Source organism: Carassius gibelio, chromosome A13 (genome assembly GCF_023724105.1).
Source record: "Carassius gibelio isolate Cgi1373 ecotype wild population from Czech Republic chromosome A13, carGib1.2-hapl.c, whole genome shotgun sequence".
Lineage (NCBI taxonomy): Eukaryota > Metazoa > Chordata > Actinopteri > Cypriniformes > Cyprinidae > Carassius > Carassius gibelio.
This window is the reverse complement of record NC_068383.1, coordinates 25,423,961-25,448,398: the sequence shown is the minus strand read 5'-3', so window position 1 is coordinate 25,448,398 and position 24,438 is coordinate 25,423,961. Positions and strand designations below refer to the sequence as shown.

Below are 24,438 nucleotides of genomic sequence, written 5' to 3'. Positions count from 1 at the left end.
TCATCTTAATGGGCTTTTTATTTTTATTTTTTGTCTGGAGACATTATCATGAGAAAAACACAAATGAAGATCAAAACTCAAACAGACACGAATGAAGACAAAACACAGCCACATCCAGTGAGGAGAGACACGAAACCACTGGTGAAAATATAAATCATCTCAGCACAAAACATCTTAATCGTCTTCATTGTTTAGATTTTCTTCTGATTTCTGGATGTTGTGGTGTTTCGACGGGAGAATGTGAACGTGACACAATCAAACGTCATTTCAATCATCCTCATCTCATAATACAGTCAATAAACATCAGCTTTCTGACTGGAACAGAAGACACTTTTATTTAAACTCATGACTCTTTATGGTCACACGTGGAAAAAAGAAATAACTGCTATTTAATTTTGTGACATATAGAATAATTTACACAGACACTGATGTAATCTCTCACTACTGTCTGCAAGAAACAGTCTATACATGCTGAAAGAAAGAGTAGTTTCAACTGTATTTGGTTTAAATATCTGAGACATGTTTCATATAATTCTTCCACATACAGTATACAGGTCCTTTGTCCAAAATTTGCATATTGTGATAAAGTTCATTATTTTCCATAATGTAATGATAAAAATTAAACTTTCATATATTTTAGATTCATTGCACACCAACTGCAATATTTCAGGTCTTTTATTGTTTTTATACTGATGATTTTGGCATACAGCTCATGAAAACCCAAAATCCCCATCTCAAAAGAATTAGCATATCATGAAAAGGTTCTCTAAACGAGCTATTATCCTAATCATCTGAATCAACTAATTAACTCTAAACACCTGCAAAAGATTCCTGAGGCTTTTAAAAACTCCCAGCCTGGTTCATTACTCAAAACCGCAATCATGGGTAAGACTGCCGGCCTGACTGCTGTCCAGATTGACACCCTCAAGCGAGAGGGTAAGACACAGAAATACATTTCTGAACGAATAGGCTGTTCCCAGAGTGCTGTATCAATGCACTTCAGTGGGAAGTCTGTGGGAAGGAAAAAGTGTAGGAAAAAACGCTGCACAACGAGAAGAGGATACCGGACCCTGAGGAAGATTGTGGAGAAGGACCGATTCCAGACCTTGGGGAACCTGCGGAAGCAGTGGACGGAGTCAGGAGTAGAAACATCCAGAGCCACCGTGCACAGGCGTGTGCAGGAAATGGGCTACAGAGAAGCAGCACTGGACTGTTGCTCAGTGGTCCAAAGTACTTTTTTCTGGAGGAAGACTGGGGAGAAGGAAATGCCAAAATGCCTGAAGTCCAGTGTCAAGTACCCACAGTCAGTGATGGTCTGGGGTGCCATGTCAGCTGCTGGTGTTGGTCCACTGTGTTTTATCAAGGGCAGGGTCAATGCAGCTAGCTATCAGGAGATTTTGGAGCACTTCATGCTTCCATCTGCTGAAAAGCTTTATGGAGATGAAGGTTTCTTTTTTCAGCACGACCTGGCACCTGCTCACAGTGCCAAAACCACTGGTAAATGGTTTACTGACCATGGTATTACTGTGCTCAATTGGCCTGCCAACTCTCCTGACCTGAACCCCATAGAGAATCTGTGGGATATTGTGAAGAGAAAGTTGAGAGGCGCAAGACCCAACACTCTGGATGAGCTTAAGGCCGCTATCGAAGCATCCTGGGCCTCCATAACACCTCAGCAGTGCCACAGGCTGATTGCCTCCATGCCACGCCGCACTGAAGCAATCATTTCTGCAAAAGGATTCCCGACCAAGTATTGAGTGTATAACTGAACATAATTATTTGAAGGTTGACTTTTTTTGTATTAAAAACACTTTTCTTTTATTGGTCGGATGAAATATGCTAATTTTTTGAGACAGGAATTTTGGGTTTTCATGAGCTGTATGCCAAAATCATCAGTATTAAAACAATAAAAGACCTGAAATATTTCAGTTGGTGTGCAATGAATCTAAAATATATGAAAGTTTAATTTTTATCATTACATTATGGAAAATAATGAACTTTATCACAATATGCTAATTGTTTGAGAAGGACCTGTATGATGAATCTCATCAATCTGCTGCTGATGTGAAGAGCTCATGCACTGATCTGTCTCATGAATCTTTATTTGTTCTTGTTCACAGAGGCGTAAAGTTGACCCAGCGGCTCATTTTGTGTTCCTCTGATGGCAGCGTAAGTCACTGAATCATCTTGATCCTGAAAGAACAGCACAGAGTTTCTCCGTCAGTGTCTGAACCACAGACACATGTTGATAAAGCTTCATTTATCTGAGATTCAGATTCAGAACTACATCTCAGCAGCGTACAGACGAGAGAAGCTGCTGTTTTCTCTGAATAGTGATGAAGAACAAGAGAAGGAGCTGCTGTCTACTCACTTTGACTGATTTGACTGGCTTTTTACTGGAAGAAGAGACTTCAGAGTAAGTCACATCATCTGTCTGCTCCTAAACGTTTAACACACAGAACAGACGTGTGTGTCACTGTAATGTGTCAAATAATATGAGATTACAGACCAGAACTGAACGTCTAATGCTTTATTTGACTCACATTGTCTCTCGCAGCAGCAGGAGTCGACATGTTGATCGTCTCATACGTCACTTTATCTTCATTCTCATCTTTGACCTTCAGACACAAACAGTTCAGACTGAGGATTCACTCTTTATTGAGCTTTAAAGACAGAAATCAGATCTACATCACTGGTTTTACTGAACTCACCGCTGTTTCACCAGTCCCTCTTTTATTACCTGAAAAAACATGCCTCATGATTATTTATAATAAAAGACACGTGCAAACACAGAACATTAACAAAGCTAACGATGTTGAGGCAAGAAGCATTAAATATAATGAATTAAACAATGTTTGATTGACTTGATAACTCTTTGAGACTGACATTACAGGAATAAAGCTGTGTTTGAGGATCTCAGAGTCACATGTTTCTGTGATACACACAATCTGAACATGATGAGCTTGTTTGCTGATCATCACAGTGAGATCTGAACAGTGTTTAATTGTTATAAAGGAGTAAATGTGAAAGTCACCAGCTCTTTTTCTGCAGATCAGCCAGAGAACAGCAGTCAGGAAAACAGCGGCCGCAGCGACAGCAGAAATCAGGATCACTGAAGAAGAGACAGACATAGACAGATCACCATCACAGTCAAAGAGGAAGACAACAGCCATCGAGTCGAGGCTGAGATGACGGTGTACCTGTAGAGTCTGGGCCTGCTGTCTCTGGTTTATCTGGAGCTGTAAAAGATGAATGTTAGTTCAGATGAATCACATCTCCACATCATTTTCTATACTGTATTCCTTTACCAAAAAGTAGTATACTTCTATGTATTTAATTTTATTAAGTATACTTAAGTAAAGTTCAAGTATATTTTTAAGTATACATTATGTAGCCAGTATACAAATATCAGTGTTCTAGTAGTATACTTGTAAGTGTACTGTTTCAATTCTCCTTGGAACTAAATTGGCCCACTTTCTAGTATATAAAAGTATACTTTAAGTATAAATTAGCAAACTTTGAGTACACAACTAGTTTACCTCTATGTTTGTAATTTGAACTGCAGTTATACTAAAAGTGAACTTATTGTTATACTACGGGGCAGTTGAATGCTTGAATCTGATTGGCTGATAAACGCTCGGTGAACATAGTTTCAGGCAGCTCTCTTGACCACATTACAGTTCATATCACTTCACATAGTTAACAGTAATAACGGTCACACAGTTTACACAAACAGCGCTGCTCTGATGATTTCATCAGTTAGTCTATAAAGTGTAGCAACTAACCACACGTGACATTTCTCACTAGCGAGGTAATAACAGCACTTTTTAGAGACGCTGCAGCAGAAGAGTGACACACAGAGAAACCTTAGCCTTATTCACACAAGTTCTCTCTCTCTCTCTCTCTCTCTCTCTCTCTCTCTCTGTCTCTCTCTCTCCCTTTCTTCCTCTCTCAATTTTTAATTAAACTCAATGTTGCTTTATTGGTATGAATGTAAATGATACATCATTGCCAAAGCTTAGTGTACATATACAGTTTAGTAGTTTTATACTGCAAGTATACTGATAAGTTTTCTTTAAGTGAATTTAAAGAGTAACTAAACCCTAAACCAACTTTTTTTTAGTTAATGACCTGTAAGAATGGGGCTTTATTAGTGCTGTTCATTGATTCAAGTAATTTTTTTGACATTTGAGTATAAAGTGTTTTAATTCTACAATATATGGTGTAAAAACGTTTCAGGTTGAACGGTGGCTACTGCAGTTGATTTTTCCTATTGGTTGTTGCGGTGGCAGGTGACGTAAGCAGTTTCCAGCTCACCACGCCCCTTTGGTACGAGCTACCACGCCCTTGGCAGTATAAAACCATCTTGTTCCGTCAAAATCACTGTAGTGAGTCAGGAGTTGGATTTGCTAGTATTGAAAACGACCAGGATAGACTATTATAGCATCTATTTAGCATAGCAATTATAGTTATTGAGATTATTTTTTGTAGCCTATGTAGTTAATTAGCATAGTTGTTAGTGTAACATTATTATTGTTAGAAGCATAGTTAGTTAGTAACATAGTATCGCAGCAGTTAGTATAGCTTCAAGTTAGCGTAGATTTATCTGTATTTAGTTCAGTGGTCAGGATGGTATGTAGGTGTAGTGTTGCTGGTTGTGACAGCACTGCTGGACTGCATAGTTTACCAGCAGACTTTACAATTAGGCGCCAGTGGTTGCATGCACTTGGCCTGGAAGGCCGCAAGTTCCCGCCTAGAGCTGGAGTGTGCAAACTGCATTTTAAACGGGATTGCTTCTCCAACGCAATGGAGGTGGAAATGGGCTTCTCCACACAGCTCGTGCTGAAAAGCGACGCGGTGCGGGAGTTAAGACTGCAGTTTGAGCCAGCGGCTCGAATTGATATGAACAGACACCTCGACATCCTCCACTTCAGTCACTCTCCATTTTAGCGACAGCAGCTGTCAATCAATCCGTCACTGAGGGTCTCAGGTTCACGCCCCACCCGCTCAGCCCCGCCCTCGGTTCGTCCCCTCTGTCTCCGCTGTGATCTGCCCACTTTTCAGCATTTTTCAAATATTGCCAGTGGGTGGAGTCAGGCTCTGACCAGGGGTTTAGTTACCCTTTAACATCATACTGTAAGTATACTACTATGTCCGTATTTAGGTTTTAGTGTGTATATGTTTAGTTATATGAATATCTGAACATAAAAACATCCAAAGAAAGAACAGGGTCTGCTTGGGAAGAAAAAACATTTTATTTTAGCTTCATGCATTATTTTTTAAACACTTTAATGTGTTTCATAAAAATAAAGGAATACAATTTTGAACCAAAAGCTGAAAAAAGACTATGAAGAGATGGGGTCGATCAACTCCCCAAATCTTGACTGTAATTATTACCTCTTCATCGGTCAACATTTTATTTACGTTACGTTACAGTTTTCTTTATTTACTCTCAACAAATGGAAGTGAAATGTGACAACATGCCCACATGACAGCTTAACATATTATCTGATATAATATACACTGTGACCTCTGACCTTTGATTTATGTCCTGTGACTGATTTATTGTCTATTGCTCTTCTTTATGCTGCTGAAATCCAGAGCTTTCTGCTTTAGATCTGAATGATGTTCTTCTGGAATCATCTTCTCTTAATAACATGGGATGCAATGTATATTTATGTGCCCCCCTCCATATAATAAGACACTGACATATTTTATTAATGTTTTTTTGGGATGCAGAACTGTGTGTAGAAGTTACCTGTTGGGAATACAAATGTATTATAAACATACTTCTTGAATTTCAAGTATATTTTTAATGCATTTAATATAGGGCTGTGCGATTGATCAAAATCATAATAAAATCACGATTTGAGTGTGTGTGATTTCTAAATCACTTTATAGCATGATTTTCCGCGGCCCTGACCTCCCGCAGTATACTGTCTGAACCAATCAGAATGCAGCGCTCCTAAGTGGAGTGTGAGAACAGAACAGAACAGAACAGACTGAGCCTAACTCCAGGTTCACACACTCTGTCTGTGATGTGTATTTTTTCGAGCCCATGTTAATGGATCAGAGCATTCACACTGCACACAGTAAAAGATGAGAACAGAAAAGATTAGAAATAGAAAGGTGTGGACAGAATGAATATCTAGCACATGATCATAGAGAGAGTTGTGAGAGCACAGGACACAGGTTGAGACGAGAGGAAACATGTTTTAAGTGTGTGCACTCTCTCCGAGCGAGAGCAGCGTGTATCTGAGCACACGAGTCTGGTTTTGTGACAGAGCAAAGGAAATTTATTTTAATGTGCTTTCGTGTTAAAATAACACACTCTCGCTGCTGCTTCTGCACCACATGAGCCTCTTTCACACTGCACGTCAGACCCGGCATATTGCTGTAACATTGCCAGGTCGCCTTCTGTGTGAAAGCAACCACGTCCCGGGATTGATTACCGCATTGAACCTGGGTCGGGGACCTAGTAACATTGCCGGGTTCGACCCGGGACGAGCGCTGTGTGAACAAAAGCCAGATCTAATGCTGTGTCGAAGTGATGACGCTCGTTATCGCGCGACTCTTTTACCGGCTATTTTGAAGGAACATCAACGTTCGTGACAGAAAAATATGTGCAAACTGTAATGAAGCAGAGATCAGTTTGTTCCTCACTTTCCGCGCTGACGCCGAGATCGTTTGCTTGCTTCAGTGAAAGTATAACGTGCCTAGCGTTGTCGACTCGTACATTACACGTCACGCCCTGATGTCACGTGTCGTTACGGGATCTTCATCACTGGCAGTGTGAAAGTGCCAAATCTAGCGACCAGGGAACAATTGCAGGAACACTTTACCCCTGTATTTGCCGGAATGGCAGTGTGAAAGGTGCTGTACACATACTGTATCACACTGCAGACGGAGAACGTGTGAACCTGTATAATGTATAACAAATCTGTTTCAACACCTGAGACACCGCTACAATGAGCTCTATGAACACACAATGAGCTGCCTGGACACAGGTTTTATTTTATATATTGTTTTTTTGTTTGTTTTTTTCCATTTGTCTAGACATTTTGTTTGACATCTTTACTTAGTGATTATTTTGTCTCATGTCTGTTCTAGAGACGTTACAACTTTTTGATAAAGCTCTCATTGGTTTTCTTTTGGAAATATGTTTCAAATTTATACTGAATGCATGTATTACTGTAAAGCATGTATGTGTGTGTCAGAATTGTGATTAAAATCGAAAACGCAAAACTGATCAAAAAATCATGATAGTTTTTTTTTTTTAGTGCATATCGCACAGCCCTAATATAATACTACATCTTTTCCACAAGAGCAGTTAATACACAAGATAACTCTAGCATGATGCACAGCACTGAATGAGAAAGACTGTGATGATGACAGTGTACCTGTAGTTTCCTGAGAGTCTGGGACTGCTGTCTCTGGTTTATCTGGAGCTGTAAAAGATGAATGTTAGTTCAGATGAATCACACTGTAGAATATGACAAACATATTTTAATCAGTTAATACACAAGATAACTCTAGCACGATGCAGTTCACAGATGAGGACAGTGTACCTGTAGTTTTCTGAGAGTCTGGGACTGCTGTCTCTGGTTTATCTGGAGCTGTAAAAGATGAATGTTAGTTCAGATGATCATACAGTAGATCAGAGATCTCCGTGTCCCCAAATCATTTTCTATACTGTATTTTCCAGTTTCCTTTTTTAAATAATCTAAATGTACTCCTTTACTTCCCAAAGTCACTTGTATAATACACAAAACGGCTAAATAAACCATAGACACTTAAAGTAGGCACTAATAGGTTTTTATAGCAATATTTCTGATGTGTGTGATAGTATTCACTGATGGTTTTGGGATCATGGTGAACATAGTTTTGAGGTTTGATAATCAGATTTTTTTTTGTTTTTGTGACAGTTAACAGTGTCCCTCAGTTAACCCTTCGCTGATTCTTTAAGCAGTCATGACGTATTGTTTTTTTTTTAAATATATGCGGACAACCGTCATTGACAGAAAGAGCATGATGAAATTGTTTGCTTAAAGGTGCAATGTGTAATATATACAATTATCTATTTACAGAAATGCAATATAATATACATAACTAGGTTTTCAGATGTGTATAAAGACCTCACTGAATGAACTGTTATGTTTTTATTACTTTATATTGAGCTCTTATATCTACATACACCGCGGGTCTCCTTACACAGAAGTCACCATCATGTCTCTACAGGAGGCCTAAACAGACAAACTGCTCTACAGAGCGCAATTCATCACTTTGTTGTTCTTGTGAATGAAACACTGACACAATGATGAACAAATACATTGACATTCACAATACCATCGATGTATTGAACAATTAAGTAAATATAATTCCCTTATTTACCTTCATAAATAAATCTTATTGCTCTCTCTGTCTTTAGCGATCACATCTTGACCTGTGTGGGCCACCGTAGCTTCTCTAAAGGGAGGACTGAGCCGCTAGATGCTAATCAACACCTCACGCTAAAATCTACACACTGCACCTTTAAGATTTGCACTGCGGTTGCTGTCAGATGTTAACTGAAGCACATCCTGATTATTACACCACTTATAACAGTGAAGAATATCCTAAAAAAGAATTCTGAACACATTTACAGTTTATCATGGATTCAGTTTTTATAAAGAGCTCTGTGTTTTCTGGATGAGTATTTTGGTGGGGATCGAGCTGCAGCTGAACAGAATTATTTGGTTTTATTTTAATTCATCTGTTGTGCAGTTTGTCGTCTGTGCTGGTCGACAGATATTGAGACGAGAGAAGTAGAGGAGAGCAGATCACAGTGTGACACTTTTGACTTCCTCAGTTTGTGTGAATCCACATCAGCTTCATAGAATAATTATTTTAACCACAGTCATTTACACTTGTCCCGTACAAATACATCGCTCTGTTTCATAATTACACTGTATACATTTTTCTTTATTTACCCTCAAAAATGAAGTTAAATGTGACAACGTCCATATGACAGCTTAAAAGAAGTAGACAAACTACAAGACATACTAAAACATTTTTTTTTTTAATAAAATAAAATTGTTAAATAAAATAATGGTGTTTTATTAAGAATAAAAAATGATCCATGTTTGGGACGGTCCACATAAACGAGCAAAAATGCTTTATATTTCTTATAATAATCCTCTTCTGATCATTAAAGATTGAGTGTCAGTCTTTATTCACCTGTTCTTCCTGGTTTCTCATTAAAACTCATTAAAGTAAACCGTGTAAATGACGTCTCTAATGTCACAGAAGAGCAGACTGTAACAGTGTAACATCGAGCCTCATCTGAACTGATTACTGTCTTCTGATAGATATCAAACCATTCATAAACTGATAAACTGAGAAAGAACAGATCGGAGGGTAACACTTTAGAATAAGGTTCCATTAGTTAATGTTAGTTAACTACTTTCATTAACATGAACTAAGCAAGAGCAATCCTTCTACAGCATTTATTCATCTTAGTTCATGTTAATTTCAACATTTTCTAATGCATTATTTAAATCAAAAGTTGTGCTTGTTAACATTAGTTAATGCACCGTAAATTACCATGAACTAACAATGAATAACTGTATTTTCATTAACTAACATTAACGAAGATGAATAAATACAGTAATAAATGTATTATTCATTGTTTGTTTATGTTAATTAATACATTAACTAACATTAACTAATGGAACCTTATTCTAAAGTGTTACCGATCTGAGATTAAAATAATAGCTGATTTATCTCATTATAAATGAATGCTAAAAACTGAGATGAAAAATGTACTTCTACTATGGTAAAATAAATGTTCAGTGATACCTAAACACAGTAAATGTTGTTCTGCTAGTGTGTGTGTAAATATTAATCATGTGTGTATCATCTAACCCTGTGTTACTGTGTGTCCCGCGCTCCTCTACAAACACTAGATAATAAATAATAGTTCAACAATCAAACTTCACGACTTCACACTGAACCGGAGAAAGAGGCTCAGACTGACTTTAAATAAGATTTGGAGCGGACTGGCATTAAAATAGACTGTGTAAAAGAATTAAATGAGTTTAAAAGCTTCTAAAAAAAAACCTAAATGTGTAATGTATAGCACTACATATAGGTCTATACATTTTTTATCATTATTTTTTATTCATATTTTTACATTTTACTTTTATGAATAGCACTATACATATTTCCCATTTTATTCCTGAACTGAATATCATTAAATGTAAAGGATGTGGAGTGAGGGAAGTAAAATACATCTTTATAAAGTTTGTTAACGTCTGGTTTTATTTTCTGCTAGGACTGTGTTAAATTTCCTCTGAATGTAATAAAATCTGACTTCTACATCGATGAGACTTGTCTGTTTTTGTTGTTTTCTATCAAGTTTGACCAGTTGAGTCTTATTTTCTGGAGAATACAGTATAATATAATGTGGAGCGTTTGTACAATAAAACAAGCACATTATGTTCAACACTCGCACACATTAACTTTAGTCTTAAACTCTGCTGTAATTATCAGGAGCTTCGGGAAGTTTTGGTCCCTGGATCTAAAACATGAGAAAACCCCAGACGCAGAATATGACAATCATATTATAACTTTGATCACATTACATTAAAAGTTAAAAGTTTCAATTCCTTCGTTCCCAGAAGCAGATCTTGAGCTGTTAAACTCAACTACAGTTCATTAGTTTGCAGAAGTGCTTTGAGTTTCTTCTGTCAGACTGAAAGAAGCTTTAGTTCCTCAGTTTTTGGCACAAACAGTCTTTAATGTTAACATTATGAGAGTCTAACACTGATAGAGGAGATGTTTTCTCACCTGATCTCTTGACAGTGAATTTGGCTGAGGCCTTGACTTTATCTCCCTGAGTAACATTACATCTCCACTCTCTGTTGTGATCTTCATTCAGGAGTGTTGTAGTCAGAGAGATGAAACAGGGATCTGATGAGGATGAGCTCGTCGGTTTAACACCATCCGGAATCACCCAGAACAGATGAATTCCCTCAGAACTGATCCATTCATCACAAGAGACTCGAGGATATAAATACAGCCGACAGAAGAGAGTCACAGAGAGATCTGAACTGATCTGAGTCTGTGAGGCTGAAACACAGAATAACACACACATCACACACTCTTCAATCATCAGGAGAGATTAAATGAAGCATTTGTCATTTTTAAATCAATCACATAATCATTAAATTACCATGAAGAACATGCAGATCAACACGAGTGTCATTTCTTAGTCGTGGTCCACCCACACCAGTCCATTGTTGGCAGATGTAAGATCCATAATCTTCTGTTGAGATCTTTGTGATGTTCAGAGAGCAGTCAGACCCCAGACTCAGTCTCTTCTGTCTCTCTGTGTCTTTCTTTATCCCTAAACCAATCAGTTCAACTGCTGCTGAATGACTGAATCTGTTATAGATCCATGTAGTTGAGTTGCAGTCATGAAGAGCACCAGGAAGAGCATTATTACAGGGCAGACAGACATTTTTACCAGATCTGATGAACACATCTTTCACTCCACTGACACCTGAAACACAAGAAGATCTGAGTGATCATTATGATATATATTAATAAATGAATGACAGAAAGCAGAAGGTTCAGATCAGTCTTTTTCAGCAGTTATTACAAACACACTCTCCAGAATAAACTCTTGTTCTTCATCAGAGAGCTGTTCAAATCACAAACACACTCTTCATCAGAGAATAATTGAGAGATGTTTGAGAGTGAATCTGTCTAGTTTGAGTGTGTTCAGGAAGAATCAGTGTGTTCTGTATCAAACACAAGAAGAAACTCTTTCTCAGACTGATTGCACTGAATGTGTTGAAGAGAAAACACAGATGTCTTTACCTGTGAGAAGTGAAGAGAGAGCGATCAGTCCCAGCAGACACAGATGACACTCAGACATTTTCTCTTTCTCTTCATCATTTGCTCTCAACTCTTTCTTTAAATACTCTCAGCTCCTCGTGTGGTTTTAACTTCCTCTGATCTGAGTGTTGAAATTCTTCTAGATCTGCACTATATGTCTGTGCATTATGAAGAAGTGCTGCTTTAGATTGTGTGAAACATGTTCTTCAGTGTGATAAAGTGCATTCTGTCAACCACACATCTGCTCTCAACACAGTTTATAAGCTATTCTCTCCTTTTGCACACAAGTGTTTTACTGATGCTTTTACTTCTGTCTTTGAGCAGTTTCCTGCATGCTGTTAAAATCCAGAAATAACATCATTAATTATTAGTGATAAAACTGGTTTCCATCATGATTCACTTGTAGAAACTGAAGTGTGTGTTGAAATGAAGATCAATAATATGTTGATAAGACGAGCAGTAACTGCACACGAGCGTCAGTAAAGAACACACTGACTGCTGGATATCTGTTCTGTGTCTCGGGGAAAGATGTGCCATCAGCTGCTGTTTAAAGAGCTTCAGAGATGATTTTACAGCGTATAATAGACCTAGAGATGGACAGATGAAGACTTGTGAAGCTTTTGAGACCAAAAAAGATTCAAAGTCTTAAAGACGGACCCTAACAGACATCTAGTGTTCAGCTGCAATTATAGCAGACACTTTCAGATGATTCACACTTCTGCTTGATTCCAGTTTAACAGTTTTATCTTCATTGCCCACACATGAAAGTGTTACAACGGTCTGAAATGTCAATTTACTAATAAACTGTTGAAATATGTTGTTCTCTTACTACTAATAAACACTTTAAACATGATCTGGAAATGACAGGTTTTAGCACATGATTGTAATATAACGCTCATGTCCTGAACACTGAGTCCTGGAGATCCAGCACTAATAGTGTGAGATGAGCTTCACACAACAGGCTTTTCTTCCAGAAGGACAACACCAGACAAACCAACTCTGATAACAAGCATCTCTTTCTCTGAAGCCTGTTTAATAAACTTAAATTAACATATTTGAATTGAATTTGATTTACATTTCTATAAAAGATAGTTAATCTACAGTACGTGTGCACATTACTATATCTTCCACAAGTCCTCCTTTTAAATCTTCTCTTTTATTATGGTCACTAAAATTATATATATTATGTGTGGCACACAATAGTTTATCAAATATCAAATGTCTGAGGGCTGATTAAAGGACTTAACCCTTTAGAACCTAAGGCTAAAATTGGCCGTTTTCACTCATTTTGGTTTATTGAGTATAAAATTATAACATAATGTGGTATCTTCAAGTGTAAGGTGTCATGTTTTTCAGAAAAAAATAGGCTTTCAGGAAATTACAGTTATTGTACATTATTTAGTGTAATGAGTTAGTAAATAGAATTAAAATAGACAAAAAAATTAAAAACGGGAAGAAATTGTACTGGTTTTTATTTAGAAAAAATCTGAAAACTCATGATCGAAAGAATCTAATGCCTCAATCTTGAAAAAGGAACTATAATACATATATACAAGTATTTTTGAGACACTGGATTGCACGGTTTTCACTCAGGAGCCATTTGTGGTACTCCAGTTCTCCAGGCGTTTTTGGATCCTTCAATCCAGTCATTTAAATGTGGGGCTCTCTGAAGCAGTTCCTGTCTACAGGACTGCAAGCATAGTCCCACATCACATTCCTGGCATGTCCATGGGGTGCTCCTTTTGCATCGTATGCAACTTTGTGAAAGGTCTTGAGTATCACTCACAGGAACAGGCAGATGATCGCATCTCTCTCTCAGCCGGCCATCCAGGGGAACATCTGTGAGCGGAGCAGCTAGCAGCTCCTGAAAGTTTTGCCGTGTCATGAGCTTATCATGGTGGATGGCACACAGCTCTTTGTGTAAAATGAAGCTGTTGGTCACTGCAATATCTAGGAAATGCTGGAAAATGGTCACATACGACTTGTTTTATGGGGCACCGACTTTGTTCTGAGCATCTTGTTGGAGGTGTCAAGTCCCCCCATGTACTTATTATACAGCTACAGCTGCGACCACGGCCCCGGCCCCTCTGAGATGGTGTTGTGTTCGATGTAGATGGCCCATTTGCTTCTTCGTAGATAACTGGAGAAGCCACACTAAAAAAAGAAGCAACATGTGTTACAAACTCACTATATATGTACATAAAAATACTTTTTTATTATGAAGCAATTTATTAGTAAGAAAATTTGTAAAAAAAATAAAAATAAATATATAATAAATAACTATAATAATACAATAAAATAATAAAAATAAACCCTGCAGTTACTTACACACATTTGCATACACACAATCACACATACATACATGCACCTACTCACACACACATATACAGATATAGACATAAATGTATGCATGCACAGTCACGCATGCACGTACGTACACACACATCATAGACTGTATAAGACACACACATGCACACATACACAAACAGATACATGTGCACACAGATACACACAAACAGATATACACATAAACAAACACACAGATATACAAATGCACACATTAGCAGTAGCACACACAAACGTATGCACACATGCATGCACACAAACATACATATACACATGCACGCACACATTCGCATACACACACACGCACCTTTACTTACACACACACACACACACACACACACACACACACACACGCACGCACACATACTTGCACACACACACACAGATATGTCCATGCACTTACATACACACAGAAAATTATGTATGCATGCACACGCACCCATAGACATATCGCTAACGGTACATGAGCAAATATGAACGCATGCATGCACATGCGCGCTTACAAATGTTTGCAACGCACATTTTATTCATTTCTCATCGATTAATCAGCAAGAAACAAATAAATAAGCTTCACTTACCAATCCACGACTGGATCAAAGCCAGCAGCATACGCCTCAACATCTGAATACAGACTCCGGGTCCGATGAATCATGTTCAGCCTCTTCCCAGGTGTCATCAGAGATCAAATCAATCGCCTCCTCTCATGTAAAACCTTTTTTCGCCATGTTTTTTGTTCGTTTTTGTTTATATTTCACACTGTCAAACTTTCAAACCTGCTGCGCTCTGTATCTCCCGCTTCAACTCCGCCCTTCCCCCTCTCCCCGAAAGCTGCTGTGATTTGCTGCTGGAAAGCATGCAGTTATCGTATTAAGCTGTATATTGTCTTAAAGCGCAAGATGTCTTCTATCAGACGCAATTTGATTTTTTTTCATAGTGCAAACGGTTGCTGAGTTATGAAAACATTAATACCGCATGGTAAATTGTGTCGGCGCCGACACGTTCGGTTTTAAAGGGTTAAAGGTCTTGTTCTTCGTGATTCCATGTTTTAAACTTTAGTTAGTGTGTAATGTTGTTGTTAGAGTATAAATAATATCTGTAAAATTCTAAAGCTCAAAGTTCAATGCCAAGCGAGATATTTTATTTAACAGAATTCACCTACAACAACGACCCGTTTGGACTACATCCCTCTAGTTCCTGCAGTAATGACGTCACTAAAACAGTTTTTTGACTAACCACGCCCACAGGAATACACAAAAACGGGGCGTGACCTTGTTGCGCTCCGACGGAGAAGAAGGAAGAGCTGCATTTGTGTTTGTGTAAGGAATCCTTAACAGGACTGCTATTTTCCTCCTGGTCGGCAGGTGGCAACCCTCACCAGACTCCTGCTGAACCCTACCACTCATTATGCCTGATGCCTCACACCTGTGTCTTGCCTTATTTAAGTGTGTTTGTGCCATGCCTTATTGTTCAGTCTTGAGCCTATGTTACCTGTTGCAAGCTAAGTCTGCCAAAGTTTAAGTTTAAGTCTTTGGACCCTTGTGTCTATTTTCATTTGTACTGTTTTTTGGAAGCACAGCTTCTCTTGTTTTGTTGCACTTTCCATTAGTAAAGTTTTGTCTTGTTGAAGACCCACGACTCCTGGCCATTTGATCATCCCTGCTCTTGGATTCATTTAGTGGGGAGTTAGCTCAATCCATTAATTCAGTGACTTCGGACCAAACAGACCCGGGTTCAATCCCCACCTAGAACAGCCCCGTTACAGCAAGACTGAACCAGAAAACATGAATCCAGCGGAGGAGAGTCCACCACCATCTAATGTGGATCGCATTCTGTCTGCCATATCAGGCCAAGCGGCTGCCATTCAGCAACATGAGCAGATTCTTCAACGTTTAAATCTTCAGGCTCCAGCTTCTTCGTCACAAGAGCCTCAGCTGTCACATGGTAATCCTTCTCAAGCAGTGGTAGCCGCCCTGTCAGAACCTAAACTACCAGCACCAGAACGATTTGATGGCAGTCCTGAGAAGTGTCGTGGGTTCGTCACTCAATGCACCCTAGTATTTCAGTTACAACCTGGCAGCTTCCCCACAGAGAGTAGCAAAGTTGCTTACATCATAACCCTTCTTACTGGCAAGGCTTTAGACTGGGCCTCGGCTTTGTGGGACCAACAGGGACCACTCACTGCAAACAGTAGCAGCTTCATCTCTGAAATGAAGAAAGTCTTCCACCATCCAGCCAGCACAGGTGATGTGGATTACCGTTTGCTTCGACTCTCTCAAGGCACTCGAAGTGTGGCAGAGTTTGCCATTGAGTTTCGTACCCTAGCTTCAGAGAGTGGCTGGGACCAGCGAGCTTTAAGGGCCACATTCCACCAGGCCTTGTCTCCGGAACTTAAGGATGAGTTGGCTTTTAGAGACCCTTCTCCGGATTTGGAATCTTTAATTGAGGTGGCTATCCGAATAGATCATCGTCTCCGAGAACGACAACAGGAACGACGTCGGGAAACCAGTGTGTATCGTCCTCAGGAATTTTCCAATACTTTTGAACCACTCGGGAAACCCAGTGATCTGGAGGAACCCATGCAGCTGGGTCGAACAAGATTAACCCAGACAGAAAGGGATCGACGGATGAGGGAGCGACGCTGTCTGTACTGTGGAAGGTCTGGCCATTTCCGCTCCAACTGTCCTGAATTGTCGGGAAAAGCCAGTTCTCGTCCAGGAAAGGGGGAACTGGAACGAGAGTAAATATCTTCCCTCATCCTACAACCTCTGGAGTTACTATCCAAGCCACCATCTTCCACAACAACCAGAATCACCAGCTTGGTGCTTTCATCGACTCTGGGGCTGCTGGGAACTTTTTAGATCTTGATGTGGCCAGACGTTTGGGCATTCCTTCCATGCTCCTCCAGAAACCTCTAACCATCACAGCTCTCGACGGCAGACCTCTGGGGTCGGGACAGGTTAGTCACTGCACTTCGTTTATTCAGTTTGAAGTTGGGGGTCACAAGGAACTAATACAGTTTTTTCTTATCCAGTTACCAGAACTCCCCTTAGTTCTTGGATTTCCATGGCTAACTTGTCACAACCCAAATATTGACTGGTCTAGAGGCGTAGTTAAAGGTTGGGGAACTAACTGTTGTGTTTCTGCTCTTTCTTTTTGCCATTCTACTGAGAAACTGGAGGTATACCCAGAGCCAATTTCGAGACTATCCAGGTGCCCTGCCAATCTCAAAACAGACAGGTCTGATACTCAAGAGCTACCTGTATCTCAGTTTAAATCTGCCACCGCGAAGTGCACAGCATTTCACCCTGAGTCGCCTCAAGTTCCCCAGGCCACGGTTGCACTGCAGCTTCCCATTTCAAAAACCCAGAGTATTATGCCTCCTGTGTGTCTCCCTGATCTGTCCAGAGTTCCTCCAGAGTATGCTGACCGAGCCACCTCCCTTCCCCCTCACAGACCATATGACTGTGCTATAGACTTGGTTCCTGGAGCATGCCCACCGCGGGGTAGGCTTTACTCTGTCTCTGCCCCTGAGAGGACCGCTATGGAGAAGTACCTCAAGGAAGCCTTGGATAATGGTTTTATTCGTACTTCAACCTCACCTGCTGGAGCAGGGTTTTTCTTTGTTGAGAAGAAGGATGGTGACCTCAGGCCTTGCATCGACTACAGGGGTCTCAACCGCATCACCATCAAGAATCGCTACCCCCTGCCCCTGATGACCTCTGCATTTGAGATCCTGCAAGGCGCCACCATATTCACCAAATTAGATCTCCGAAATGCCTACCATCTGGTCAGGATTCGAGAAGGGGACGAGTGGAAGACCGCTTTCAACACCCCGACGGGCCATTATGAGTACAGAGTAATGCCCTTTGGCCTGGTCAATGCCCCAGCTGTCTTCCAGGCACTGATTAATGATGTCTTGCGGGAGATGCTGAACAAGTTTGTTTTTGTCTACCTTGACAATATCCTTATTTTCTCACGCAACTACCAAGAACACGTCCAACATGTTCGACAGGTCCTTTCCCAGTTACTTAGACACAGCCTCTTCGTCAAGTTGGAAAAGAGTGAATTTCATGTGTCTTCAACCCCATTTCTTGGCTTCATCATTTCCAAGGGCAACATCCAGATGGACCCTGGCAAGGTGCGAGCAGTGCAGGAATGGCCTCAACCTAATTCCGTGAAGCAGGTACAACGTTTTCTTGGGTTTGCAAACTTTTATAGAAGATTTATTAGAAACTTCAGCTCTGTTGCAGAACCTCTCTCCGCACTCACCAAGAAGTCTGCCCGATCATTCATGTGGACTGAGAAGGCCAATCAAGCTTTTAACAAGCTCAAGAGACTCTTTACATCTGCCCCTATCTTAACCCTTCCAGACCCAGAGTTGCCCTTTGTGGTGGAGGTTGACGCTTCTGATGTAGGGGTAGGGGCAGTCTTGTCCCAGAGAGCCAGGGTCGACAACAGGCTTCACCCATGCGCCTATCTTTCTCGACGACTAACTGCAGCAGAGAAGAATTATGATATTGGAAACCGAGAGCTGTTGGCAGTAAAGGTGGCATTGGAAGAGTGGAGGCATTGGTTGGAAGGGGCCAAGCACCCGTTCCTCATCTGGACCGACCACAGGAACCTAACCTACATTCGGGAGGCCAAGAGACTGAATTCCCGCCAAGCACGCTGGGCACTGTTTTTTAACCGGTTTGACTTTGTTCTTTCTTACCGCCCAGGTTCCAAGAACTCAAAACCAGATGCACTTTCGAGGCAGTTTGACTCCCCAGAAGAGGAGGCCAGACCAGAACCCATCCTTCCCACCACCAAAATAATAGCAGCTATCCAGTGGGGCATTGAGGCAGCCATTAAGAAGGCCCAACGGCATCAGTCGGATCCAGGTAATGGTCCACCAGGACGTCTTTTTGTCCCTAACCGCCTACGTTCTGATGTGTTGCAGTGGGCACATGCATCCCTCCCCTCTGGTCATCCTGGGTCCTCTAGAACTTGCAAGCTCATCCAGAGGAGATTTTGGTGGCCAAAGTTGCAAAGGGACGTCCGTGATTTTGTCGCCGCTTGCACTGTGTGTGCCCAGAACAAGGAGATCAGAACCCACCCTCAAGGACTACTGCATCCTCTACCTATCCCTAAACATCCTTGGTCGCATATTTCTCTGGACTATGTCACAGGTCTGCCTGAATCCCAAGGTAATACTGTCATTCTTGTGGTGGTGGATAGATTTTCTAAAGCCTGTCACCTCCTGCCATTACCCAAACTTCCCACAGCTAGCCAGACTGCAGAGCTCCTAATGCAGCATGTGTTCAGGATTCATGGATTCCCCCAGGATATTGTCTCCGATAGAGGTTCCCAGTTCACCTCCCGGTTCTGGAAGGCTTTTGGTCGTCTCATTGGATCTGACATCAGTCTGTCATCTGGTTTTCACCCCCAGTCTAATGGGCAAACAGAGAGGGTGAATCAGGAGATCGAGAAAACTTTGAGATGTTTGGCAGCAGACAATCAGACCACTTGGAGCTCTCGATTAATCTGGGCAGAGTTTGCACATAATACTCTCTACCATTCTTCCTTAGGCATGTCCCCTTTTGAGTGCCAGTACGGTTTCCCTCCCATTTTGTTTCCTGGTCAGGAGCCAGAGGTATGTGTCCCTGCTGCTGCTCAACTAGTTCGCCGTTGTCAACAGGCTTGGAAGAAGGCCCGGACAGCTTTACTGAAGGCAACTCAACAACAGCGGAGGCATGCAAACCGGCATCGGAGGTTGGGACCAGTGCTTCGTCCGGGTCAGAGGGTGTGGCTCGCAACCAGAGATCTGCCTCTGAGGGTGGAATCTCGCAAGCTGGCTCCACGTTATATTGGTCCTTTTAAGATCCTCAGGAAGATAAATCCAGTAGCTTACCGCCTACAGCTGCCCAGGTCCATGAGGATTCACCCAACGTTTCATGTCTCTCGGCTAAAGCCTGTTGTTTGTTCTTCTCTGTCCCCAGCTCACAAGACCGCCCCAGCTGCCCGGATTGTCGATGGACAACCAGCTTACACTGTGCGTAGGTTGGTGGATTCTCGTCAGGTCAGAGGAAAAGTACAGTATTTGGTCGACTGGGAGGGTTACGGCCCAGAGGAGCGCTCATGGGTGCCTGCTCGAGACATTCTGGACCCTATGCTCATCACGGATTTTCGTCGCACCCAAAGACTCCACCAAGTGAACGTCAGGAGCCGTTCTTAGAGGGGGGACTCCTGTAAGGAATCCTTAACAGGACTGCTATTTTCCTCCTGGTCGGCAGGTGGCAACCCTCACCAGACTCCTGCTGAACCCTACCACTCATTATGCCTGATGCCTCACACCTGTGTCTTGCCTTATTTAAGTGTGTTTGTGCCATGCCTTATTGTTCAGTCTTGAGCCTATGTTACCTGTTGCAAGCTAAGTCTGCCAAAGTTTAAGTTTAAGTCTTTGGACCCTTGTGTCTATTTTCATTTGTACTGTTTTTTGGAAGCACAGCTTCTCTTGTTTTGTTGCACTTTCCATTAGTAAAGTTTTGTCTTGTTGAAGACCCACGACTCCTGGCCATTTGATCATCCCTGCTCTTGGATTCATTTAGTGGGGAGTTAGCTCAATCCATTAATTCAGTGACTTCGGACCAAACAGACCCGGGTTCAATCCCCACCTAGAACAGCCCCGTTACAGTTTGTCGCCATGTCGTTGAAACGCTGTTATTTTCATCTCTGAGCAGGGCTCTGAACCGGTTCAAGGAACGAAAACAAAAACCGGAAACTAATGATATTTTGACAGGAACAGAACCAGAAACAGAAACTAAATTAATTTTTTTAGTTCCGAACAGAATCGAAAATTTGAAATGGACATTAACCGGTTAATAATTGTATTTTATCGTTCCGTTTAATATTTGAAATTTGCTGTCAACCAATCACGATGTCACGGAGACGAACCCCGTGATTCCCGCTACTGGCCAGCAGAGGGCTCCATCTCCTGAATATTGACTCTCACACTCACTTATACTGATTCGCACTACACTACCCATCATCCCCGTGCCCCGGACTCTGATCATCACACAGGTGCAGCTCATTGGCACGGGTATACAGTATTGTTCAAAATAATAGCAGTACAATGTGACTAACCAGAATAATCAAGGTTTTTAGTATATTTTTTATTGCTACGTGGCAAACAAGTTACCAGTAGGTTCAGTAGATTGTCAGAAAACAAACAAGACCCAGCATTCATGATATGCACGCTCTTAAGGCTGTGCAATTGGGCAATTAGTTGAAAGGGGTGTGTTCAAAAAAATAGCAGTGTCTACCTTTGACTGTACAAACTCAAAACTATTTTGTACAAACATTTTTTTTTTCTGGGATTTAGCAATCCTGTGAATCACTAAACTAATATTTAGTTGTATGACCACAGTTTTTTAAAACTGCTTGACATCTGTGTGGCATGGAGTCAACCAACTCGTGGCACCTCTCAGCTGTTATTCCACTCCATGATTCTTTAACAACATTCCACAATTCATTCACATTTCTTGGTTTTGCTTCAGAAACAGCATTTTTGATATCACCCCACAAGTTCTCAATTGGATTAAGGTCTGGAGATTGGGCTGGCCACTCCATAACATTAATTTTGTTGGTTTGGAACCAAGACTTTGCCCGTTTACTAGTGTGTTTTGGGTCATTGTCTTGTTGAAACAACCATTTCAAGGGCATGTCCTCTTCAGCATAGGGCAACATGACCTCTTCAAGTATTTTAACATATGCAAACTGATCCATGATCCCTGGTATGCGATAAATAGGCCCAACACCATAGTAGGAGAAACATGCCCATATCATGATGCTTGCACCTCCATGCTTCACTGTCTTCACTGTGTACTGTGGCTTGAATTCAGAGTTTGGGGGTCGTCTCACAAACTGCCTGTGGCCCTTGGACCCAAAAAGAACAATTTTACTCTCATCAGTCCACAAAATGTTCCTCCATTTCTCTTTAGGCCAGTTGATGTGTTCTTTGGCAAATTGTAACCTCTTCTGCACATGCCTTTTTTTTAACAGAGGGACTTTGCGGGGGATTCTTGAAAATAGATTAGCTTCACACAGACGTCTTCTAACTGTCACAGTACTTACAGGTAACTCCAGACTGTCTTTGATCATCCTGGAGGTGATCATTGGCTGAGCCTTTGCCATTCTGGTTATTCTTCTATCCATTTTGATGGTTGTCTTCCGTTTTCTTCCACGTCTCTCTGGTTTTGCTCTCCATTTTAAGGCATTGGAGATCATTTTAGCTGAACAGCCTATCATTTTTTGCACCTCTTTATAGGTTTTCCCCTCTCTAATCAACTTTTTAATCAAAGTACGCTGTTCTTCTGAACAATGTCTTGAACGACCCATTTTCCTCAGCTTTCAAATGCATGTTCAACAAGTGTTGGCTTCATCCTTAAATAGGGGCCACCTGATTCACACCTGTTTCTTCACAAAATTGATGACCTCAGTGATTGAATGCCACACTGCTATTTTTTGAACACACCCCTTTCAACTAATTCAACTAATTGCCCAATTGCACAGCCTTAAGAGCGTGCATATCATGAATGCTGGGTCTCATTTGTTTTCTGACAATCTACTGAACCTACTGGTAACTTGTTTGCCACGTAGCAATAAAAAAATATTGTGATTAAAAATTATATTGATTATTCTGGTTAGTCACATTGTACTGCTATTATTTTGAACAATACTGTATAAGCTGCACTAATCCTTCAGTCAAACGCGAAGTCTTGTTTTGATCCGGCTGACATTTCCAAGCATTATTTCCCGTGTTTGATTTCCTGTTTACCAGTTCTGTTTGTCTACCGTCTCTTGAACCATTGCTGCCTGCCTCTTGACCTTGGATTGTTTATTGGACTCTGAATATTGCTTGCTACCCCGATCTTTTGCCTGTGTTTGACGACGATTCTGGTTATCTCTACCACTGTGTTTGCTGGTTCTGATCCCTGCCTGTACGACCACGAGTTATTCAATAAAGCCTGCAAAATGGATTCCCCGTCTAGTGATGATTCGTTACACACGAATTCCAGCAGTACAGCATACGCAAATTTGACGATGAAGCAGCGAGTGAAATGTCCGCTCAGCTGTGAACTCAGTCAAGTCATGGAAATGCACTGCCTTCAGGGCCGGATTAAGACCAAATTGGGCCTGATGATGCAGTGCAAAAAGGGCCTATTTTTTCTAGGCGTTGATGCATATTGTTGTGGATGAAATATTAGGATCCTTTACTTAAAATGAACAATCTCAGACACCTTGGTCCACGTATCACTTTTAATTTGTTTTTTTATGTTTCTATACACATCATAGATTAATACAAACGCTAAACAGCAATAATCAACCTGTCCTTTATTCTGCTTGGGAACTAATGTGCGAACTCTCAAGCATTCACCGTGAGACACATGCAATTGACTCTTTTCACACGCTTTCACGCCACACATCAATTTTTTCACGCACAGAAAAACCACGAAGCAAAGAGGACACGGAGACCAAGAGACTAGACAGAGCAGGTTAGTTATGATATAATAAAATGGGTAACGTTAAGTTATAGCTAGCTAATTATCAAACACAGCTACGGTTAGCCATCGCTAACATTAGCACGTTTATCGAACAGCCTTAGATTCATTTCTATGTTATAACTTCCCGAAAACAAATACACAAACATATAAAACAAACTTCTAGCGAAATACTAACAGCATCTAAGGGGGGGTGAAATGCTATTTCATGCATACTGAGTTTTTTACGCTGTTAAAGAGTTGGATTCCCATGCTAAACATGGACAAAGTTTCAAAAATTAAGTTGTACGTTTGAAGGAGTATTTTTGTTCCAAAAAAACCTCTTTCGGTTTGTCACAAGTTTCGGAAAGTTTTTTTTGAGTATGGCTCTGTGTGACGTTAGATGGAGCGGAATTTCCTTATATGGGTCCTAAGTGTGCGCTCTTCTGCCGGAAGAGCGCGCGCTCCCATATAGCAGAGCAGAGAGAGGCTGAGCACAGCCTGATCAGAGCGAGAGCGTCGCGAAAAGTCACAAAAGAAGTGTGTTTTTGGTTGCCAGGGCAAGACAATCCTGCACAGATTACCAAAAGAGAAGCAGCATTAAGGGACCAGTGGATGGAGTTTATTTTTACAGAGCATCAACGGAGTTGTGCAAGTGTTTTTGTTTGTTCCCTGCATTTTGGATTGCACGTCA

General features: G+C 40.9%; 1 protein-coding gene and 1 long non-coding RNA gene across 6 annotated transcripts; both read right to left on the bottom strand.

Annotated features, from left to right (window-relative positions):
• Positions 1-12,154, bottom strand: LOC128026692 (uncharacterized). Of its 5 annotated transcripts, XM_052613949.1 has the most exons (11): positions 11,863-12,154; positions 11,213-11,542; positions 10,828-11,109; positions 7,569-7,616; positions 7,401-7,448; positions 3,201-3,239; positions 3,035-3,112; positions 2,712-2,740; positions 2,544-2,618; positions 2,372-2,440; positions 1-2,193 (listed from the first exon to the last, which is right to left on the bottom strand). In XM_052613949.1, the coding sequence occupies exons 1-11, from the start codon at positions 11,918-11,920 to the stop codon at positions 2,101-2,103; spliced, it is 1,149 nt and encodes a 382-aa protein (XP_052469909.1). In that variant the 5' UTR covers positions 11,921-12,154; the 3' UTR covers positions 1-2,100. The 5 variants fall into 5 exon arrangements, with proteins under 5 accessions (XP_052469909.1, XP_052469910.1, XP_052469913.1 ...); XM_052613950.1 differs by lacking the exon at positions 3,201-3,239; XM_052613953.1 differs by lacking the exon at positions 7,401-7,448 and having other exon boundaries at positions 11,863-12,153.
• Positions 12,155-13,335: 1,181 nt separating this feature from the next.
• On the bottom strand, positions 13,336-15,249 carry LOC128026704 (uncharacterized). Its single transcript, XR_008186481.1, has 2 exons — positions 14,805-15,249; positions 13,336-14,034 (listed from the first exon to the last, which is right to left on the bottom strand). It is a non-coding gene; the product is annotated as an uncharacterized LOC128026704 (long non-coding RNA).
• Between the last annotated feature and the right edge of the window lie 9,189 nt (positions 15,250-24,438).

What these genes read in the sequence shown, in the direction of transcription:
- LOC128026692 (XM_052613949.1), bottom strand. Translation starts at nt 11,920, where the DNA reads ATGTCTGAGTGTCATCTGTGTCTGCTGGGACTGATCGCTCTCTCTTCA. An exon ending in ATTCACTGTCAAGAGATCAG is followed by an intron (nt 7,617 to 10,827) that starts GTGAGAAAACAT and finishes CATCTTTTACAG; the next exon opens with CTCCAGATAAACCAGAGACA. An exon ending in CTGCTGCTGCGAGAGACAAT is followed by an intron (nt 2,441 to 2,543) that starts GTGAGTCAAATA and finishes TTAAACGTTTAG; the next exon opens with GAGCAGACAGATGATGTGAC.